General features: G+C 40.1%; 2 protein-coding genes across 4 annotated transcripts in view; both read right to left on the reverse strand.

Annotated features, from left to right (window-relative positions):
* Window positions 1–1,229: 1,229 nt before the first annotated feature.
* Window positions 1,230–5,079, reverse strand: dkk1a (dickkopf WNT signaling pathway inhibitor 1a). The gene is made up of 4 exons (XM_036573434.1): window positions 4,579–5,079; window positions 4,015–4,156; window positions 2,794–2,979; window positions 1,230–2,087 (listed from the first exon to the last, which is right to left on the reverse strand). The coding sequence occupies exons 1-4, from the start codon at window positions 4,786–4,788 to the stop codon at window positions 1,774–1,776; spliced, it is 852 nt and encodes a 283-aa protein (XP_036429327.1). The 5' UTR covers window positions 4,789–5,079; the 3' UTR covers window positions 1,230–1,773.
* Window positions 5,080–7,885: 2,806 nt separating this feature from the next.
* Window positions 7,886–23,325, reverse strand: part of prkg1a (protein kinase cGMP-dependent 1a) — a 60,281-nt gene continuing 44,841 nt past the window's right edge. For 2 of the 3 annotated variants that reach the window (XM_036574116.1, XM_036574115.1), the window contains exons 6-18: window positions 23,023–23,100; window positions 22,635–22,729; window positions 19,843–19,908; window positions 17,988–18,062; window positions 13,826–13,922; window positions 13,364–13,503; window positions 12,616–12,705; window positions 12,355–12,496; window positions 12,071–12,234; window positions 11,209–11,331; window positions 11,062–11,124; window positions 10,852–10,918; window positions 7,886–8,856 (exon numbers count right to left, since the gene is read on the reverse strand). In XM_036574116.1, coding sequence (XP_036430009.1) covers window positions 8,758–8,856; window positions 10,852–10,918; window positions 11,062–11,124; window positions 11,209–11,331; window positions 12,071–12,234; window positions 12,355–12,496; window positions 12,616–12,705; window positions 13,364–13,503; window positions 13,826–13,922; window positions 17,988–18,062; window positions 19,843–19,908; window positions 22,635–22,729; window positions 23,023–23,100 — 1,299 coding nt within the window. In that variant the 3' untranslated portion in view covers window positions 7,886–8,757. Of the gene's footprint in view, window positions 8,857–10,851; window positions 10,919–11,061; window positions 11,125–11,208; window positions 11,332–12,070; window positions 12,235–12,354; window positions 12,497–12,615; window positions 12,706–13,363; window positions 13,504–13,825; window positions 13,923–17,987; window positions 18,063–19,842; window positions 19,909–20,187; window positions 20,612–22,634; window positions 22,730–23,022; window positions 23,101–23,325 lie in introns of those variants that run through there. The other variant, XM_036574117.1, reaches the window with a different exon arrangement.

Genomic DNA, 23,325 nt, shown 5'->3' on the forward strand with positions numbered 1-23,325 from the left:
TGGGTCAAAAGGCATGAGGCTCTCAGGGTAATAGCTATGTGGGAACATGTGATTAGCAATTTTGAGGTATTTTTGTGCTGAAATCTGAGGATTTTGAGCCATATACACATTTACCCACGCAAACCCATTGGAATGTTTTGCAGTCTCGTATATTATTTACACTGACTGCGATGTTAGCGGGATTTAAGAGCTGTATACCTGTATAAGGAATGACAGTTAAAGCTAAAGGCTGGCAAGTCAAAGTGTACTTGTGGCTTTACAGACCAAATTACAAATCACATTCATACCAAATATGAAGTGCAGAAAGCTACATAGTTCTGAACATATGATGTGTCCATTAGGGACTTATTTAGAATAGCTTATTGGCCAGGCCAAAGCCGAACCCAGGCATGTCAAACTGGGGAACTTCCAGGACAAAGTGATGCAGAGATTAGCGTTTACCCTTGATAATTAGCTGATGAGCTGAATCAGGTGTGTTTAATGAGGCAGTGAGCTAAAGTATGCAGTGTTGTGGCCCGCGAAGACTGGAGCCTGACACATGTGGCCTAACCTAACCAGCTCTACTGAATCTGTAGCAGACTATGTTCAGAAGCTCTATGTGGTTCTCAGGCTCGGTCCTTGCATACTCCCGCTCTGCATGTTTTCCCTGCACTAACACGCTCAGTTCACCTCATGAAGGGCTTGTTAATTAGTTACATCAGGTGTATTGGGAGCGGGAGGAACTGTATTGGGAGTGAGAACCACAGTGCTGCATTCTTACAAATTCTCACAAAGTTCTTTGGCACAATGCCATAGAAGAATCACTTAATCACCATAGAAGAATCACCTTTCAAGGTGAGAATAACCTTTTTAAATGGTAAATGGTAAGTAAAAGTTTTAAGAATGAGTGTGATATGAATGATGAGACATGTTTTCCTAATTCACGCTTCCTCCTTCAAGTGAACTCAAGACCCACAGTTCTGGCATCTTGCTTCATTTTGGACTCCAAACATTTTCTAAAATTCCTATGGCATCCTTGATGGGGACATTCATTTTCCCCCATTATAAACTTATTTTCTCTTTCAACATCAGTGACAGCAAAATGAGCACATGTAGTAAACAGACGTGGGAGTTCAGCCCAGTGTGGCTTCTCCCCTTGGCGTTTTACATTGCACAGAGCAGTGAATGAACTCAGTTCCTGATGAAGAAGATAACTCTGTTAGAATGGACGGACAATCTCATCACGGGTCAAACTATAATATTTTAATAAAAGAAATATTTTAACAATTTAGTTTGAAATAAAAATAGAGTATTTGTGTCACGTTGTAAATAACAATATAAATCATATCATTTGCACATTTACAGTATTAGCATTGAGTCATGCAGCACCTGATCTTACAATACTACTTTTACAGAATCAATAAGCTCAGTTAAGTGCCACTTCCAAATAAGTATTTACAATACAGTAATTTACTGCAAGAAGAGTTTACAGTTCCCTTATAAAGGGAAACAACACTCTGCCTTTTTGATGACCCTGAAGAAGAAAAAAAAAATCTGTCTTCAGTGGCAAAGTCTCCGATTCGAACTTCCACAAGGTGTGCCTTTTCTGCATCCGTCCGGGAAATGTGATCAATCCTTTTAATGGAGCATCCTTCCGGGGAGTCGGATTTCCGATATCCCTTCAGTGTGTGAGTGAGTCCATGCATGCACATGCGTAATGCACTGTATGTGTGTGTGTAAGCGTTAGTGTGTGTGTCAGTGTAAAGTGAGTTGTCCTCAGCAGGTTGTGCTGGCTCAGCGTGGCTGGCATGTGTGAAGGTTTCTGGCTGCTCTGTTAGTGTTGCTGTGCTGCTGCTGCTGCTGGATAGGCTGCTGCTGCTGCTGGCCTTCTGCTGCTCCTGGTCTGTCTCTTTGGGCTCGACACACCAGGCCCTGACCGCAGTCGCAGCGTTGGAAGATCTCCAGGCTGTGGGTACCTTTACGGCGGTGCCGTGTGCACACCTGACCCTCAGTCAGCACCGGCTTGCAGATCCGAGACCAGAAGTGCCGAGCGCAGCACAAACCCTCCGCACAGTCTGATGACCTCAAACATGCCTCTCCCTCACCACCTGAAAGAGAAAGAGTGAGAGAGTGAGATTGGTATGATAATCATGCCTGGAATGTCTGAACTGTATCAGTGCTATAAATGACTGAAGCATTTCATTCTGTTGTCACAATAGGTGATCACTGTAGATCTACTGGAGACTGGAGACAAGATTAAGAAGGAAAGACTGAAAATAAATAGAGAAAGGTACTAGAAGAGATCTAGACCCAGAAGATATCTTGAAGAGAGAGATGGAGAACACAGAACAGAGAAGGGATCTAGAAAAAAGGCCCAGAAATGTGTTGTGGGATAGAAGGGAGCAAAAGAGAAGGTGTCTAAGAGAGAAGAGGTTTAGAAGAAAAGCTTTAGAAAGGAAGAGTTCTGGAAGACGAGGGGGGTGAGAAGTTATAGAGAAGGGAAGGGTGCTGCAGGAGAAGACATCCAGACGAGAAGAGACCCACAAGAAAGGAGGAGATCTAGAACAGATGGGTTTATAAGAGAAAAGATCTAGAAGAGAACAGATTGAGAGGGGAAGACAAAGAAGGGATCTACAAGAAAAGTAAAGAGATCTTGACAAGAATGAATATAGACCAGAACATTACATTTGGAAGAGAAGGGACCTTGAAGAGAACACAAGATGAGATCTATATGAGAAGACGAAGAAGATCTAGAGTATACGAGATCCAGGAGAGAAGAAAGTGAGGTATAAAGTGACAGGGATATGTATGTACCTTTTAGTATTTGCTGTGTTTTTGAGGGCACGCTGGTTCTTCTGGGCGGCTCCGGCAGCAGAGTGATGTTCTGAACTCGTGCTGCGGTCACAGTGACTGTATGGAACTCACTGTTACTGACCTGCTGCGGCATATCAGCAATGCTGACCGACACAGTGGAGTTCACTTCAGCTGCCTGACACACACCTGTGAAGAGCGCACACACACAGTGTCAGAGAGCCAGTCCTGCATAAAACTATGGCTGAACAAAGAGAAGGATTTGGAAGAGATGAAGGATTTGGAAGAGATGCAGAAAAGAACAGAAGACAAGATATCTGAAGAGAACAGAAGGAGGATGATTTGACAGAGAAGAGATGGAGAAGATGTGGAGAAGGGATGGAGAAGAGATAGATGAAGAAGTTGCAGGAAAACTGAAAAAAGAACAGAGGAAAGAATAAGTAAGGATAGTAGAAAAAAGGTGAAGGAAGTAAAGGAGAAGAGCTGTATGAGATGTAAAAGAAAAGAGAAAAGAGTTGCATACGTGATGTGGAAGAGAAAAGCTGTATGAAATATAGAAGAGAAGAGCTGCATGAGATGTGGAAGAGAAGAGACAATGAGAGAAGAGCTGTGTGAGATGTGGAAGAGAAAATAAGCTGTATGAGATGTGGAAGAGAAAAGAAGAGCTGTATGAGATATGGAAGAGAAGAGAAAATGAGAAGAGCTGTATGAGATTTAGAAGAGAAATTAAGAGCTGTATGAGATGTGGAAGAGAAGAGAAGCTGTATGAGATGTAGAAGAGAAATGAAGAGCTGTATGAGATGTGGAAGAGTTGAGAATAGCTCTATGAGATGTAGAAGTGAGGAGCTGTATATGAGATGTAAAGAAAAGAAGAGCTATATGCGATGTAGAAGTGAAGAGAAATGAAGAGCTGTATGAGATGTAGAAGTGAAGAGAAATGAAGAGCTGTATGAGATGTAGAAGAAGAGAAATGAACAGCTATATGCGATGTAGAAGTGAAGAGAAATGAAGAGCTGTATGAGATGTAGAAGTGAAGAGAAATGAAGAGCTGTATGAGATGTAGAAGTGAAGAGAAATGAAGAGCTGTATGAGATGTAGAAATGAAGAGAAATGAAGAGCTGTATGAGATGTAGAAGTGAAGAGAAATGAAGAGCTGTATGAGATGTAGAATAGAAGGGACTGGGAGGAGACGTGTATGTGCGAGCTGTGCATGCTTTCTCTCACCGTTCACACAGAAGCTCCCGCTGCAGCACATGGCGTGGCGCGCGCAGCGCTTCCTCCGTTTGCGGCACGGCATGCACACACTGCGCGCGGCGTTACAGAACTCAGATGTGCGGCACTCAGAGTCCACAGCGCAGCCTAGCGGCTGGAGGAGACAAACAACACAAACATCAGTTTTACTCTTCTCACATCCTGCAGGGGGAATTCAGGTCTCACAGACCATCACTCCTTAAGTACCAGACCCTATGGGCCAGTGTGTCACTGACCCTCAATGAAAAAGTTTCAGCTTTCCACTAAAATGACTTTTGTCACTGAAAAAACTACAGTAACTCTACAGTAGTTTCTTAAGTAATTCCGTAGTGTACTTCCTTTTGTTCATTTAGAAGGAGTAAACCTCGGTTGAAATGTTAGTAAACAAAATGTGTATTAAGAAAAAAATTCTTAAAATGAAAATATCCGAAACCACATCAGACGATAACAGTGGAAATGAGTCATGGTGAAATAAACTGTAAAAATGATCAAACTACATCAAGCCACAGAATTATCTTGTTTTGAATTGTGCATTACCTGTGTGACGTCAGTGTCCTCCTCGCGCCCGCCACCGCTGGGTCTCGCGCTGACGGTGTGTGTGTGAGTGTGTGTGGGAGCGGAGGCTCCACTCGCCGGGTGTTTGATGGAGTTCCGCACAGCTGCTGCAGCGGGAGCCGGTCTGCTGGCGGCGCCGCACAGAGCCACACACAGAGCGGCCAGCAGAGCCAGAGAGAGCCGCCTCATCATCCTACCGCAGAGTGAACAGAGAGAGAGAGAGAGAGGGAGAGAGAGAGAGAGAGGGAGAGGAGAACGGATGTTCTTCTGAGTCAAAGTTCAGGGCTGATGTTCTCTCAGGGACGCTGCTGGAGTCCTGAAGCGCGCGTGTGTGGAGAGAAGCAGAGAGGCATGAGCTTTATACATGTGGACCTGTACTCACCCGCCCCTCACCGCGGAGGGGGTGGATAAGCGTTCAGGCCCTGACGACGGGACACTGACACACACATACACTCTCCCTCTCCCCCTCTGCGTGTCTCTCATTCTTCGGTCTTCTTCATTCTCGCTGTCTCTCCTCTTTCTGTCTGTCTCTCTCACGCTCTCTCATTCTCTCTGTCTCGGTCTCTCTCTCGCTGTTTCTTTTATTCTCTCACTCACTCTATTTCGCTGTTGATCTTTCTTTGTTTCTCTTATATTCTGCTTCTCTTTTTCTCGCTGTCTCTTGCTCACTCTGTCTTTCTTTGATTCTCTCTCTTTCAATGTTTCTTTACCTTTGTTTCTTTTATATTCTCCGTTTCTCTTATTCTCGCTCTCTCTGCCTCACTGTTTCTTTTATTCTTTCTCGTTCACTCTTTCTTTCTTTGTTTCTCTTATATTGTTTCTTTTCTCGCTATCTGTTTCTTTTATTCTCTCTCTACCTGCCTGTTTCTTGCTCACTCTCATTGTCTTTCCGTTTTATTCTCTCACTCTTTCACTGTTTATCTTTTTTTCTCCCTTTCTTCATCCCCGTTTCTCCTATTTGCGCTCTCTCTACCTCACTGTTTCTCTTCTATTCTCTCTCACATTCTTTATTCACATTCTCTCTCTCTCTCTCTCTCTCTCTCTCTCTCTCTCTCTCTCTCTCTTTCTCTCTCTCTCTCTCCCCCTTACACACCTAACTTGTTGTCTTTCGCAATCCCGCGCGCCTCCTGGGCTCCTTCTCTAAAGCAGGACTTAAAGGATATCATTAGGATCGGCGGTACCTGTGGGCGGACTCTTCTGCACAGACATTAACCTGAGTTACATTCTAACACTGTAACGTTGACGCGCTGGTTTCTGTGTAACATGTAACAGTGCATGAATGGTGGAGCTGCTCGTATTCAGGCTGCACTTATATACAGGCGTCTGTTCATTGGTGTTACTGGAGAACGACAGAGTCTCTGAGCTCACGATTGTCCATCTGAAATGCAAATTTACCCTGTTGGCTTCTATAGTCTGCGTAAACTGTCCATTATATCCTAACTGCGCTGTGAGTGGCCTGCTGTAAAACAGCAAGAGCATTCAGAGATACATGTAAATGAGAATCGGATATCCACCTTTGCAAGGTGTGAACTGTTTGCAGAGGCAGAGAAATCTTCACGGTCTGTTGCTTAGTGCTCGCCAGAGAATGTAGCCTACAGCAACAGATACCTTAGATTTTTACCTCACTGCTAGTATGTAATATTCTGGCGCCCTCTGCCGGTCATTATAGAACACACAGCGGCGCACACAGCAGAACTCTACCTGCTATAGGGAGAGACAGGGCAACCCGCGAATAAAAGAAATTTGTCTTTATTTCAGGTCTATAAAGTTCATACCAGGCACACTGCAAATGACTTTGCAGTACAAGGACATCAGAGTACAATAAGGGAAAATAAATATCTTGGCAAAAAAACACATCACTCAATGATGGAGAAAAGCAATGCAGATAGAGTGCAGCCTCTGATAATAAAGTTAGACTGAGTCTAAATCAAGATTACATCCGAAACTATGTGAGGAAAAGTAAAATATTTGATTATAAAAAAGGAATTATACATTTTAACCCATTCATGTCCAACAAATACATTTATTATGAAATGGAAAATTACCATGTAACTTCTTCCAATGTCACCAAAAAACTAGATTTAATATCATAAATTAACTTCTAGAAAATTGTAGCCATATAGTGTTTTTTTTTAGCCAAATAGTGTGCTCAGGCAACCTCAGCGATCATATGGACCAAAGGACATTCAACATTTTTGACATGGACAGTAATGGGTTAATGGTTTCAGTGACATTACTGATGTCTGTTGGGCCTGTGTAACCTAGGCACAGTCTTGATTCTCCTTATGGGCCTGGATAATTTTCAAGTAGTTCTCTTATTTTTTTCATGCCAGATGATGGCATTCAAGGCAACCAAAGAAAGTGGAAAAAACCCTCCAGACAATTATATGGGGTATCAGTTGTGGGCTATATAGTGTGCAATTAATTACAACTGTGATCACAATCTCCCTTTGTTCAGGTGGGATAAGAGTGGTATTTCCACCGTCATGGAGGTTGTGTATAGACTAGTGTCTTGGATGTGTAGTAAGTAAGTCTTCAGGTCCTATCAGTAAAAGAAGTGTGAGTGGAAGCGACTGGAAGAGGTTAAAGAGGAAGGAGGCCATCTCAGTGCAGTTAAATAAGACAAATGCTACATGGACTATGGTGTTTAGTACTGCATGCTGTGGCACAGTACTTATTCAAGAAAAGTGCTAAACATAGTCTTACAATGAAACGCAATTACTGCTTTAAACTGCCCTGCTGATCCAGCTGCATAAGCATGCATGCCTTAAAGACATATTTCTATGTCCCTTCTCAGTTTCACAGTGTCTAGCTGTGCACAGGTTACATTTACATTTAAAAACCAAAAATGGATTTTATCATAAAACAGTGGAGAAATGGATGGAGGATGTCTGTTTGAGGCTTTGACATGGAACACATTAATGGTCAATAGTGTTTTAAGATGCCATTGATTTAAGGCACTAATTCCTTTCATGGTCAGATAGTCAGTCTGTCAGTGGAGTCAGAGATGTTTTGATGTATTCATAAGCAAATAAGTTATACCTGAATTGAGCTGTAGTTATTTAACCACGCCATTAGATAGACTTAAATCTGAGGCCATTAAAAGCTCAAATTATCTCCCCTACTTTCCCTAAAACCAGTGTCACAGGCGTATTAAAAAACTATTAAATCCCTGCCTGGTCACAGTGGTTAAAACTTTACTCTGAAACAGTTCAGGCCGGGTTTAATGACAGTAATATATGGATATGATGTTAGCTTGAAAGCGGTGAGCATTCTGAATTCAGCAGGGGCCTTCGGATTTTTTATATAAACGGTGTCGTGAATCTGAGGCACATTAGGAGTTTCTGATAAATCAAACATTTGCACAAGCCCTGGGTTGGCCACATCAGCCAAAATGGCCATCTGCCATTTTATCACACACAGAAATGTAAGGAACAAAGAAGAGGGATACTTATGCAATGTCTGCACAGGGCACTTCTGAAGTCTATTACCTAGCCATTATTATAAATGCAACAAAATGTTGTGCTTTTTAAGGATAAACAGCTAATGTTGCACGTTTTTTGGGGTAATATATTACTATGTACACGTTCGAGAATGCCTCATTAGCTATAAGAATAACATTCAGGTGTGTGTGGACGCCCTGAATCCTGGCTTTGAGATACAGCGTTTTAATCCAAATCTCTATTACATACTTGTCCGCACGAGGTTTGGAAGATAAAAAGTTTGCAGCCAATCTGGGGCAAAAAGCAAGTGAGTGAGGTCACAATCTGCTGCAATATATCTCCATTATAACATGATAAGAAGGGCTTGAGGCAAGTACACACATACATACACCAGGGTGACAGCACACACACATACACGCACACACACAATATGAATTATGCTCCCCCCCTCCTCCCCCAGTGTTGGGACTTGTGTAGTAGAGCGCTGAAAGCTCCGATTCCCTTGTAGCTTAAGTCCATAGGAACTTTAATTTCTCTATTGCAACAGTCAAGGCTAATCAAAACAAAAGTTTTTCTTCTTCCACTCTCTCAGTCTGTTCTTTTTCTCCTCAAGCAGTCCTTAATGCAGCCTTTCCAAAAGAAGCAGCTCTGTTCCAGGCAACAGTGGAGCAGGTCTTTTGTTTGGTGTGTGATAAACGAGAGAGTGTGTGTAGAAGCTTTAGAAGTCTATGTCCCAGCCAGAGTTGTCGTCAGGAGGAGGGTCTTCATTGTCTTCGGGAAAGCTGTCAAAGTTACTTGTATCTATGGCTGATGTTACCTGGGGAGAAAACAATCAGAGAGCAGAATAAAGTTTAGGCCATTTAATTCAGCAATAATTAGTAAGAACGTAATTCATAATGCAAAAAAACTTGAAAATAAATATACTATTAGTCAATATGTGAAAACGAATTACTCATCATTATTAAATCAATTTAAAGCATTAGAAACCGCTGACCAGCTTCAAACACGTATGCTTTTTATAAGAGTGGTTGTTACTTTAACTTTCATTTTAAGTTATTTTAACATTGCTACTTGAATTTGGCTTTTGTTATTGTTTGTTCACAGTTCAGTAAGCTTGCTTTGCATGTATAACTAACCAACAAACAAACAAAAAAAATAAATGTATTAATTATTTTCTCTACAGAATTACTGACACTCTTGCTAAAGAACAGCAAAAAGCCATGAAATCAGTCAGCATTCCATCTATGATGTCTACTAAAACTATGAGAAACGTTAGCCTTTAGTCAACATACGTGTTTCCAAAGAAATCTCATCTGTCCGGTTCTAGATTTCAGTGCAAAACCTGTCTGCTGCTGCCAAGTGGCTAACACTGAGACAATGATCCAAATTAATCGTTAAATCCACACAGAAAATGCTCAGTCCACAGTATTAAGCTTTTTGAAATGGGACTGGAATACATTCCCTAACATAAAACTCCATCGAGAAAACCTATGAGATGAGCTGAAGAATGGTCCACAAGTGAGGGAAAGGATGGACATGGACACCTTGCATTAAATACTCCCAGATCTCTTATGCGTCCTGCCATCACCACTGCCTTTGCATAGGAAGAGTTTATGAATTACAAAATTTCATAGATCTGAGAGCCATTGTTTTAAGGAGAAAACTGAAATAACATTAAAGATGAAAGATTTCTCTGACAAGGCTAACACAATAAGACAATGTCCTTTCCTTCTGGTGCACATCATAGAAAACATTTATTAAATAATAAGTGAATTTTATCTAGTGTTATTTCCTTATAATAACTGTGAGTGTCAGTGATTCTGAAGGGCATTATAAGTAAATAAACAAGCAAACAAATAAAGAAAAACCCTGAAGGTATTGATTCATTATCTCTGCTTAATGCATCTTTAAATATTAGTACAAACAGACACTTTTTGGATGAACAAGCAGCATACACCGATCAGGCATAACAAATATGACCACCTCCTTGTTTCTACGCTCATTGTCCATTTTATCAGCTCCACTTACTATATAGGTGCACTTTGTAGTTCTACAATTACAGTAGTCCATCTGTTTCTCTGCATACTTTGTTAGCCCCCTTTTACCCTGTTCTTCAGTTCTGTTCCTCACTAAGCAGGTACTATTTGGGTGGTGGATCATTCTTAGCACTGCAGTACCACTGACGGTGGTGTGTTAGTGTGTGTTGTGCTGGTACAAGTGGATCAGACACAGCAGTGCTGCTGGAGTTTTTAAACACTGTGTCCACTCACTGTCCACTCTATTACACACTCCTACCTTGTCAGTCCACCTTGTAAAGTCAGAGACAATAGCTCCTCTGCTGCTGCACAGTTTGTGTTGGTCATCCTCTAGTCCTTCATTAGTGGTCACAGGACGCTGTTGGCTGGATATTTTTGGTTGGTGGACTATTCTCAGTCCAGCAGTGACACTGAGGTGTTTAAAAACTCCAGCAGCACTGCTGTGTCTGATCCACTCAGACCAGCGCAACACACACTCACACACCACCACCACATCAGTGTTACTGCAGTGCTGAGAATGATCCACCACCCGAATAGTACCTGCTCTATGAGGGTCCATGGGGGTCCTGACTACTGAGGAACAGGGTAAAAGGGGGCTAACAAAGTATGCAGAGAAACAGATGGACTACTGTAATTGTAGAACTACAAAGTGCACCTATATAGTAAGTGGAGCTGATAAAATGGACAATGAGCATAGAAACAAGGAGGTGGTCATAATGTTATGCCTGATCGGTGTAAATCTTTAGTTCATCCACACCACATTAGGGTGCACTTACATTGGGGATGATGGGAGGTGCTAGTGTTCCCTTCCGTAAGCCTTCCCAGTTAAAGCCTTCAAACCATCTGCACAGAGCACATTATATGAGCACGGAATGAGCTGTACCATTCTGATTGTAATTTATTAAACAAGATGCTCCAGTAGCTACTGAATATTCAAACCAAACATGTTAACTAATTTAACTGTGTAAAACCACATTCGCTCTCACTTGTGCTTTTGAATATCCTTGACACCGTTTTTCAAGTTTCCTAGTCTTTCAGACGGAGTGTCCCTTGAAAAGCAAAAAAGAAAAACTGTCATTAGTACAGTAAAAGCTATTATAACAGCAAGACATGTTCTTTGCATGTTTTCATACCTGCATAGCTTTTTAATTAGATTGGCAGCATTTTTGGTAATTTTCTTTGGAAATTCAATCATGTCAATGCCTCTTAGGATGATGTTGTAAGTCTTCATGGGGTCAGGGCCTGAAAAAGGAGGACTAAAACATATTTGAGGATTAGAGATATGGACAGATTCATTTTAGATGTTTAAAGACAATAAGCTTGAGCCAAATGACGATTGTATTAGGAATCGAATGCATCTATCATGATGGCTATCAAGTTGGACGATCTCCAGCTTTAAGATGCACAAAAGGAAAGCACATGTGTCTCGTGATCTCTGTTTCCTTTTAACGTGGCGTCCATGTCCTATATTGGTCCTGATACATTGTCTGGCTTCAGAATGCTTTATAGCTGCATGAGGCAGCACTTTTTTTCTTACTGTGGTCGTGCTGAATAAACACATAAATGTGTGCTGCAGCCTTCCGCATACGGAACGTCCTTCCATTTGAAATATGAACTTTGGTTTAACTGACAATAGTAAGCTACAGGAGCCTGTAGGCAGACTTAACATAGTAAGCTATGGCCATTTTATTATTTTAGAAAGAATCAATTTATTGTCTGTGAAATTGTGATTTAACCAAACAATGGCCAACAAGGTTAGCTTAGCAAGTTAACTAGCTTCTGACAAGAAACACACGCATGTTTATTTCCTCTAATTTAAGCAGACATGCTTTCATGCCACCATGTGCCACAATACTATTGTCGATTGCTGATCACTAGGGGGCACTTTTGGATACTGCAAACTGCAAACAATCCCATAAACCTAAAACACAATCTTAAAAAAGTCACAAATTACAGTCTTATGTATTTAGTGTCCATCCAAATAGTTGCACATACCTCCCAGTCAGCAGTTCATACATGAGGATGCCCAGGGACCAGTAGTCTGCTGAGATATCATGACCTTTGTTAAGAATGATCTCTGGGGCCACATACTCTGGCGTCCCACAGAATGTCCATGTCTTCTTCCCAAATCCAATCTTCTTAGCAAAGCCAAAGTCCACCTAAATACATCAAACAGGCTTTGATACGCTGAACTAAAAAGAGATCTGTTGTTGTTCTCTTTCATATTTGTGCAACATGTCTTTAAATTAAATCAACAGAATATAGATATAATCATATACCAGCTTGGCATAGCCCCTGTGGTCCAGTATCAGGTTCTCTGGTTTGAGGTCTCTGTAAATGATGCCTTTGGAATGCAGATAGGCAAAAGCCTCCACTACACACGCTGTATAGAATCGCGTAGTGGAATCATCAAATGAACCCCTGTAATAGGCCAGAAACAAAAGCTTTACTAGAGTAGTTGTGATGTTAAATACATGATGGAACTCGGTAAACAGTAAGTAAGGAAGTATAATTTGTCTTGGAATGTGTGTAGGGCTGACCTGTCTCTCAGGATGGTCCACAGCTCTCCTCCCAGACATGCCTCCATCAGCATGTACAGGTATTTACTGTCCTTGAATGTCCTATAGAGTCTAAGGAAATATTAATATAATATTAATATCAACTGGCAAAAAAATAGCCTAAAACAACACAGCCAAAACTGTTCAAATAGCTAAAAAAGTCAAAACAGTACAAAATAGTAATAATAATGATAATGTACAAAAAACAGAAATCAACATGACAGTACTTTATATTTTACAGTTAAACCTGTGAGAGATCATATTATCTGGTTTATGATCATGATCCAACACAAAAGACATTCGTCCCTGTCTAAAAAAAAAGAAGGATAATTTGAGCTTCCTGCATGATGCATAATTTGAGCACAGCTGTTCTTTACATTGAGTGAAAATGTCATGATGACTGGACTGATACAAATGCTCCAAAATTGCTTCCAATAAAATCTCTTTACATTAACTTACACTGAAAGTAAAGAATGTTTTTACCCTCTCTTGTAAAGTTTTTGAAGATACTTGTTTTGAAGATACTTGAAGATATTTGTTTTTCTTTGAACAGCAACAATTTTCAAGGCAACTGTGTGCTTTATTTTTGACTGCTGAACAACCTAAACATTTATAATGTAATTTGTAAATTCTGGAAGAGTCAGTTTAACTTATTGTAGTGATGTGTGAGAGTTTCGAAATTTTAGAACTGGTGTGGTTCATCAGTGTCTTAGTACAGCTGTCTGACTACCTCACAATGAAGTCAGAGTGAGCTTCCTGCATGATGAGTTTCTCTGAGCGAATGTGCTCCTGTTGTCTGGTGTCCACAATGTGGCGCTTCTTCAAGATCTTCATGGCAAATGTCTTGTACTCATCACTCTTCAGTTGCACCTGTTATTACAACACAGAGAAAAAAAGATTACCCTAGATGCGACTCATTCCACATTTCTTTAAAAAAGTGTTTTTCCTTTTCAAAGGATGACTGAGGATGAGTCAAACATCAACATTCAGATCCATATTATTCCTCTAAATTGTCAGTTGAAATAGTGTAGGTTTTTCTGCAACACCAGCAAGCTTTGTGACCAAACTCAACATCACACCACTTCACTCTGTATCATCCACAGAAAATTAAGAGACTTAAAACAACACACATTTCTGTTCAATATTGTTTTGCACAGATTAGTCAATTAGGAAAAATCATATTATAATATACCAACTCAACACGTCCAAATCCTCCAACTCCAAGAGTGTCTATGATGTTGAAGTCCGACAGGTGCAGGTTGAAGAAGAAAGCATTCTCTGCCTCGTATCTGTATGGCAGCAGGTGGAGAAACGGAAAGCGTTTAGAGGAATGCAGACTGAAAGTAAGGATCCCTGGAGAAAAGGAGGGAAAAAAATCCCTCTCTTTATCCTGAAAGGTCATAAACCAAACTCTCATTTCTTCTCTTCTTCACAAATCGTATACCCTATGGTAAGAGTTGGTAAAGCCTGATAAATGGTACGCTCTGCTTTTGTCTTTATTCCATTGAGCTGACAGTAGTGTTGTCTTCACTCATGTTCCATCTACTATGTACCCGAGGTATATTTTTAGGAAGAGTACCCCCTTGCAGCTCTTCCAGTTAATACTGCTTTTACACTTTGGTCTGAGAGCTATAAAAACACATTCGCACTACATATGCTTGGCGTTGTATTTCAGATTTAACCTTCAGCAGAGAAACTTCATATTAACATTGGTGCTGCTGGTTTGTATCAAACTCGAAGCACTGAACTAGGATCAGGTTTTGCCTTTTCATATGTGAATAATTAGGATTAAATGGAGTGAGCGATGCTAAATCCAAGGTCAGGGTCAAGTAACTTAATCATTGTTTTAAGAAATCTGCTTTTGCTTTGTTTAAACTTAAATGCACTCACGCAGACACTAGAACATTATATTACTTTCAGACTGTTTGAAAATTAATCCAGCACTCAAGGCGTTTCAAAAAACTTGCTTGATTACAAGCTTCTTCATTTAGTGAGGTCCCTCATGAGAAGAGAGAGTGCCAATTCTCCAACTGGGTCTCTTTAAAACACTAGTCACGTGAATGGTGAGTAACAACACGTTTGTGTCTGTGTTTGGCTTGGCACATTGCTGCCCAGTGTCAAACAGAGGTTATGATTTTCCACACACACTGCCAAGGGCCCTAACACATGGACACACACACACACACACAAACACATAGTGTCCTCTGGATATTGTTTGATCCTTTTGCTCATAATCAGATCAATTATTAGCCTGACCGGATTAGTTTGGCTGATGAAGGAGGAAGGTTTTTCTGGGTCAGAGACATCAGTATGAGTTCTGGCCTGCTGGAGCAGCTAATCTCCAAAAATAGAGCACAGCATAAACAACTCTGGCAACATGTGCAGTAAAAACACTTTGAGAATACAACACCATTATTGCAATAAATATCAAATGCACTCCTCCTCTTGGTCTGCAGATGGCAGAGAGCTCTGCCTGAACTGCAGTTATAAAAAGAGGATGGAAGAAATCATGGTGTACCGAGGGCATCCAGTATTGTGAGAAGGCTGGTGCACATATGTAGCAAAACAGAGGGAAAAGCTCTTAGAATGAGTGTAGTCAGAAAATCAAGGCAATATTCAGGCTCATCTACATATAATTCACCTCAGTACTCAACCACAATGACTGGTGATGTTTACGAAGCTAAATTAATTCTGCGTAAATCACTGAAAGCATTCAGAACAAGCCTACTCACAGCTTTATGCAGTAATTACACATAATACAGATAAACAGTAGATCTCATCCTGAGCTACGTTTGTTGATATGAGATGATGGTTGCGTAAAATGCATAAAATGTTTTGCAGGTGCAAAATGTCACCTAGCGGGACTGCATTTGTTTAGAGAGCGCAGTGCAGCACAAGCTGTTATGCTCCATAAGAGACAGGCAGCATTACAACAAGTGAGGATTATGGTTTTCATGCACAGATGCTGGGGACAGTAGATAAAGTGCACACAGGATGCAGCTCCAAACCTTCTACAAGCACACTGCAAAATTATCTCCCTGTTCATGTTTTCTGTGCCAGCTGCTGTAGTCCTATTAAACCTTTGGTAGGGAACAAGGTATGAACATTTCTTTGCCTTGTTCATTATTAAAGCATTATTAATATTGTTAAAGTAAGAAAAATGCAAAGCCTTTATGGTCTGGTAACATTTTTTTTAAAAGGTGTCTGATCAGAAGTTGGCCTTTGACCTGGATTAAATCCAGAACAAATGAAAGACAGGATATATTTGACCACAAGGTGGTGACCCTGAGCTTTAAAGCTCGCAGTGCAATTCCTTCTGAGAGACAGCATCACATAGACCGAGCTTAACTATAAGTCTCTTTGCAGCCATTTTAAGAAGAATATACATACATGAGAAAGAGACACATACTCATTAAAGCATAGTAAAATACCGATAGCATTACTAGGACATGATGAAGCGCCAGACCAGAGCAGGAGTGTCACTATACAAAGAGCTATGGGCTAGAAGAGCTTTTATCATAGTCCTCTTTTCAAATGCCTTTCTACTCTCTATAAGCATGGCACAATGAGTTATGCTCCTATAGATTTAGACTGCTTTTCTCCTGAAATGTTAACAGATGTCATCACCACAGATCATCAGTAATTCTAATAAAATCTATTAGTTACATTTATATCTCAAATCTATCTGAGATCGAAGTTAACCCAGCTAATATACGATTAACAGATATTTAATTCATATGTGAAATAACACAAATGGCAGGGCTTAGTTAAATATCTGATGTGTGTACGTTAAGCTATACATCTGAAAGGATCCATGACATCATGGAGTATGACATAATCCCTTTGGGTACGTCTAGAGCTGATGCACTGTTAAGGACTTGTGATCTCTCTCTCAGGACCCTGCACTGGTATTAATGGCTGCTATATCTGACTCCAGGGCTGAAAGTGCTCTCTCATGTCCCAAGCCATGGGCTTTCTGCTGGACCACAGCTGTCTGACTGGAGCCATGTGCCCACAGGAAATCAGAGCAGTGGCCTCTTGGGACCTTAGCTTTCTACTACATCTGTCTCTCAAACAAAAACTGACACAGCTAATTGATTCAGAATGCTCCCATATCGCTGATAAGATAAATATCACTTTGGCTTGCAAAAGGATTTTCACCAAAATAATGTTTTCTTGTTTTCTCTTGTTAGAGGCAGGAAGGAAGAAGAGATATAGGAGAGAACCAGTTCTGGTACATGAGAAGCACAGCCTGTAAAAGGATAATGCTAGCACAAAATATACAGCTCAGCTTTTTCAATGGAATTCCATATATATATTACTCAATATGTTAATGACATTATATTCATAATTACAAAGTTTGGTGTGTGTGTATACAAGTTAAGGGGGTCATGGCATTGTGCTTATCCCTCTGAGGCCAATTATGTTGGCTTTGCTCTGTCATGGTTGTGTCGTGGTTTGAGACTAATTTCTTAGTGACATGTTGATCAAAACCATGCCAGAACACAAGGGATTGGAAACTGTGTGACGGCTGAAACAGTGCATTAATAACACTGAGGAAGGAACAATCTGTGGGATGTAACAGCACTCAGACCACAGAGATGTTTTCATTATTTTATCAGCAAGGGGATTTACAGTGCAGATGAGAGAGTGAGAGAAAAGAGTGGGAAAGTTTCTAGTTTTGCTTTGATCTGAGAGAAGGAACTTTTGAAGAGGGAGAGAAGCTGAGCCTCTTAGCTCTCTATCTGCTCCATTTTATTTATTGTGGCAACAGTAATCTCTCTTTGTGTGTGTGTGTGTTTGTGTGAATATGTGTATGCCTGTGTGTGTTGCTGTACAAATGTGCTGGGTGATAAGGTTTCTGAGGGTTCACATTACCCTCGCCTTTGCAGTCCTTCAGTTGAGCAAGGTTCACTTTCACATCACCTCAAACTGCTGGACAGGTCACACTCTCTCTCTCTCTCCTCATGTTTCTCCTCATTAAAAACAATGTGTTGCTGGCTCAGAGGATGCTGCTCTCTCTCTCTCTCTCTCTCTCTCTCTCTCTCTCTCTCTCTCTCTCTCTCTCTCTCTCTCTCAACAGCAGAATAACCGCTCTTATATATCGCTTTCTATAAATGAAAATGATTGAGTTAATATATAATCACCACAGCAAAACTCTGCATAATCATAACCAGATTATTTCACATTAACCAGAAACATTTAACAGAGTACTGTTCTTCTTACCTTGAACATGCAATTATGGCCATTAATCTTGTAAATGGCATTAGAAAAAAACTTGTGTACCACTCCACATCAAGTAGCTACGGAGCCCTGTGATAATTCTAGTAAGAGTAGACTGGAGACAGACTTACTTTGCTTTGGCTTCTGCATCTTCAGATCCTTTGCTGGACACATCCTCCAAACCTCCAATAAGGTGCTTATAAGAACTAAAATAAATAAAAATGAGAGGAATGCTTTAGATCGTAACGCTCAAAAAAGACATCTGCGCGATGTAATTGTAACACTTACATTATTCTGTAGCACTATTTGTGAGAAGCACAAGAGTTTAATTCAAATCTAAAAGTGTACAATAAAGAAGGCAACAACAGCACTTGACAGGGTCAGGGCAGAAATTGATTAAATTTGTGAGAATATATAATTTGACATGAGAGAGTTTTCGATGGGTCAGTGCACTTGAATTCATTCTTGAACAGTAAGAACATTCAGTTATGTGTTGCCTCTGCTGGTGTAAATGTTGGTGTAAATGATGAAATCCTCTCTGCAATTTTAACAACCCAATCAGAGAGAGAGAGAGAGAGAGTGTGTAGGGGAGGGTGTGCTGGTTGATGAGTATGGCTAGATGACTGGGAGCAATGGTAATAATGCTGGAGATGTACTTTGGATGATGTGTTTATAACTAGAATGGCAGCTCTGGTACCGCAGTTTAATCTACTCTTGTAAATATTTAAATACTCTCTCTCTCTCTCTCTCTCTCTCTCTCTCTCTCTCTCTCAATATCTCTCTCTCTCTCTCTCTCTCAATATCTCTCTCTCTCTCTCTCTCTCCCCACTCCTTCCTAGGGGAATGATAATATGCTTAAACAGAATGTATCCTGACATGCACAAAAATACCCAATAATATTCTGAATTCAGTCTTTTTCTTTAACTGAGTGTAAATTATTGCTTATACCTGATCGATAGCCATTTTGGTAATCTACTATGGTATGGGTTCACCTGACTAAAGACACAACATTCAGCCAATAAAAGCCCAAGTGCTACACAAGCACATACAGAGTGCAAATCCCCACAGCAGAGTGCTGATGGGTGAATGCCTATGAAGCTGTAAGCAGCACATAAAGAGTGGAATGACAGTATTCCTCAGGAGGTAACCTGTCTGCAGAGCTCACTGACACACACAGCACTTTAGCTATTTAGGTTGAGCTAGATTCATTGACTGCTGGAAGGGATCAGACAAAACACACCTTCAAATAGATAAACTCGCACATGCACAGCAGGCATGCACACACACTCAGCCACCCCATCATACACACAAATAAATACACCCAGTTTAAACAGCAGAAAAAGATTAATCACAGCTTGACATGCAACAGTTATGAGAAGTCCATGTGTTACTAAAAGTAAGTTATGAATATTTATATAATAGTATTAAATAAATATGAATGAATATTAGATATAATATATAATATTGTTTTTTATAAGTTTGAAACCATAAATTCATAGCTTCAAATAATTCGTAGGAAGCTAAGAAGCTTAAAAAATGAAATTTTAGATGCTTCCAGAACGATTAACAGAGCTATAGTAAATTCTAAAATGTCTGACAAGTTGTATAGCATGAAGAATAAAGTTATAATAAATTTAATCCACAAAAAAACTCATATTTTGTGATTCTGGTTATGTAATCTTGGGTAGATAATGTAACAATAAATTATTGTAAATAGATATTACAGTATAGAAATTCCAAACTGTTTCAAAATCCTTGAAATATTGAATAAAACATCTAAAAATGCCTTTTCGTGTCTGTCACAAAATCTAATTCTAGACTGATATTCTAGACTAATATTTTATTATTGTATATTTCCAAAAGTATTGTCCATTATATTATATAATATTATATTAGATATTTTAATGCTGTTTAATATATTATATATGCAATAATAATTTAGCAATATGTGGTATAATAATGCTTTATATAATAAGTGATACTTACTCTCTGTCAATTACAAGGCAGGTTACGGTTTCTGCAGCGATGACATTGGCTGTCCTGATATCCTCTCTGTGAAAAACAAACAGTAAAATATGAGTTGAAAAACAGAAAGGGAGCATTAATTAAATACGATTTGGTACAGAACACATTTTCAGTAACTGAACTGTTGAATTGTGCCAAGCAATGTTAGATACAGAATGATGAACAGATCATCTATCTATAAAAATACATCCTATTCACAGCTTAAACTGGTGAAAAGTCACTGGTTCTATAGAGGTTCTCTCTGAATAATTTATCATAAAAGTTCCTCTGAACTGCAAATGAGATTTGCCATATTTCAGTCATTACTCCGAGTCTCTCTGTGTGCCATCATTGAATTCCTCTGGCTCGCTGAATTCCGAGGAGTCGTCCTCCCAGTCGCACGAATCAGAGTCCGAATCCCAAATCACTGAATCCATCAGGTTAATGTGGCACCCTCCCAAGCTATCTTTACTGTAGGCCTTTTCAGTTCTTAGAACATGCTAAACTATAAAGGTTCACTCCCACATTTATCCCTATTCTACCATATGTACTTAGCCTTACTATCCCACTCAGCAAGATCCATCCAACCCTATACAATGCACATATGCCGTCTGACCAGAAAGAAGACTAGACAGTAACACACATGCACATACTGTCCATGACCAATCAAAGTCTCTTATGCTTGGACAGAGGTGAGAATTCTTCACTACACAGCACTAAATCCCCCACAACACAAATACACAAACACCCCCCTGAGAGAAGGTCACAGCTGCTCTACATGATAACCGAGGGCATAGTAAGGGAGAAGAGAGGAGACACATGTAGAGGAGAGGAGAAATGAGGAGAGAAGAGGAGAAAAAAGATTTTGGCACTACTTTAAAGTGTTATTACATAGCCAGTGAGTGCAGGCTTGTTGTGACGAGGGTCATTAAGGCCTGAGTGCTCTATAAGTGGCTTTATAAGAGGCATTAAGTGGACAGCATGCCCTCCTGAGTGAGACCTGCACTGTGTCATCATGGCCCATCTGAAACAGTGACACCTGCTCTCTGAAAAGTGGCCCTCCATGCCAAATATGTGTCCCCATTCTAATCTCTTTCACGAGCACACACACTGTCGCATACATATGCCAATTAATCCAGGTATCAGTAGCTTCTTTCTTCTGACTGCAGACCCAGTCCAAGAGGATTTCTTGACCTACATGCACTGTACTCTGTATCACATCAATGTCCTCTCAAATCAGAATAAATCCTGGATGTTAGAACACAAACATTGCCCTTACATCTGGGCAGAATAATACAGCATACATTAGCTACTGGTTTGTACAATACATTGTTATACACAATCCAACAGAATGTAAATGACTGTACCACAGAACAGAACGTAATGGACAGAACAGAACAGCACAAATGGCACAGAGCGGAGCAGAATAGAGCAAGCAGTTGATGATCAAAATCAGCATGCATGCTTGAGACACAGGAAATCTTTTTGTAATTCATGATCAAACAGAAAGGGCTTGCGCACCTATACTGAGAACTCTAAAATATGGCCATCGGCCTCAGATTTCAGATTTATACAAGGAAATATGGTTTACTGTAAATCAATCAGTGTCAGTGTATTTGTGAATAGTAACTTAACATAATACACAATACAAAAAGGCAGAAGTTCAGATTGATTTGCTTGACTGTAAGGGGGCACACTAGGGCTCAATGACACAATGAAGATATGACTAAAACTCAGTTTGATGGCAATCTATGCATAACAACCACCACCATCACCACCATCACCACAACAACAACAACAACAACAACAACAACAATAATAATAATAATAATGGTTAAAAAAAAGAGCAGTCATGTTCAGGTGTTCATGATAGGTTACAACCATAACATTTGGGCATTTTTCTCAGTCTCATGGGGGATGTACAGGCTGGTCTACCATAGGTTTTGGGAAGAAGAAGGACACTGATTTATAAATATTACAGCTGAGTAAGGTATAAAATAACATCTAATAATGTCTCAAGATTTTACATAGGCTTGACTGACAAGACCAGTCCAGGTTTAGGTACATTTGGCAACTGAGAAAAAAGATACAAATTGAGAGTACTAACTACAGACCTAAAAAAAAAAACCTGAGACCTCAATATCTCATCTAGCTATTTATCATACATTTCAAGGACAGACCCAAGTTCCTAAAAATTATGTGGAGATCAAGTTAAAATGTGTATACAAAAGATTGTTTAAGTACAGTGGTTCCCATCCCAACCCTGGTCCTGGAGGACCCCTAGCCCTGCAAATGCAAGTGTCTGCAGTGCTCTCAACACACCTGATCCAACTAATCCGCTGATTAACAGGCCCTTCCTGAGTTGAAAAGGGTGTGTTTTGGCAGGACAACACAAAAAAATGTGTAGGGCTGGAGGTCCTCCAGGACCAGGATTGGGAACCTCTGGTTTAGAAGACATTGCTGGGCTATTTTATATGTATACAAAGCAATTGGAAGCACATCTTGCTAGACCTTATATGGTGATCATATGCATTCTCATTTACAGCACTTAAGGTTCCAAGTACAGACTCAGCACCTCACTGATCTTACTTATATATCATACTGCAAAATAAGTGAATGTTTAGCCACCACTAGATGGCACCAGAGGATTTATATCTATGTGGATTTGACTACAGACCTGCATTTAATGAAGGAGCTCAATGTGACCACAGCCGTATGAGATGAAACCTGAAAGCATTTACTTATCTGATCACAAAAATAGAGGGTAATCTTACCCCTGCAAGGCTTTTTCACCAAACCAGTCGCCCTTTCCTAGAGATCGCAAGTACACCGCCTCCTGACTGGGAGAGTCTTCTCGGGTCACTGTCACCTGAGAGAGAGGAGCAGATCAGTAAAGAACTCAGATCAAATCAGATCTAAAGTACATTCACATCTAGACACCATGCCACTGCTGAAACAGTGCTGCATTGATTTTACTTGATTCAAATGTGAACGTCATTTCCACTTGAACAAAACATATTGCGTCAACACAGTTTTGTCTTTCAGTTTACTTACCTTTGGCAACAACTGTATCATATGTTTTACTAATGTGGAAATGATGTGCACATTTGAATCAAGTAAATTCAATGCATCACATTTATCAGTGTTGTAAACTGGACTTACCTTTCCTTTACTAATGATGAAGAAAGTGTCTCCCCTTGCTCCCTGCCTGATGATGTAATCCCCATCCTCATAATGTGTCTGCATAACAAACAGGCAACACAACAGGAGAGGGAGAGTGCCAAAAACATGAAAGAGAAAAATGAGCAGTCAGTAAAATAAAATAAAAAATAAATTAAAAGCTTGGGTGATATTGCTGAAAAATTCTGGAATGTCTGGGTCTGTTTTTACTTACTATTTGAAGTGCAATAGCGAATGACATTTTCAGGAATAACACATTACAACTGTGACCAGTTTGGTTAGTTC

The sequence above is a fragment of the Colossoma macropomum genome, unplaced genomic scaffold (assembly GCF_904425465.1).
Source record: "Colossoma macropomum unplaced genomic scaffold, Colossoma_macropomum, whole genome shotgun sequence".
In the NCBI taxonomy this organism is placed as follows: domain Eukaryota; kingdom Metazoa; phylum Chordata; class Actinopteri; order Characiformes; family Serrasalmidae; genus Colossoma; species Colossoma macropomum.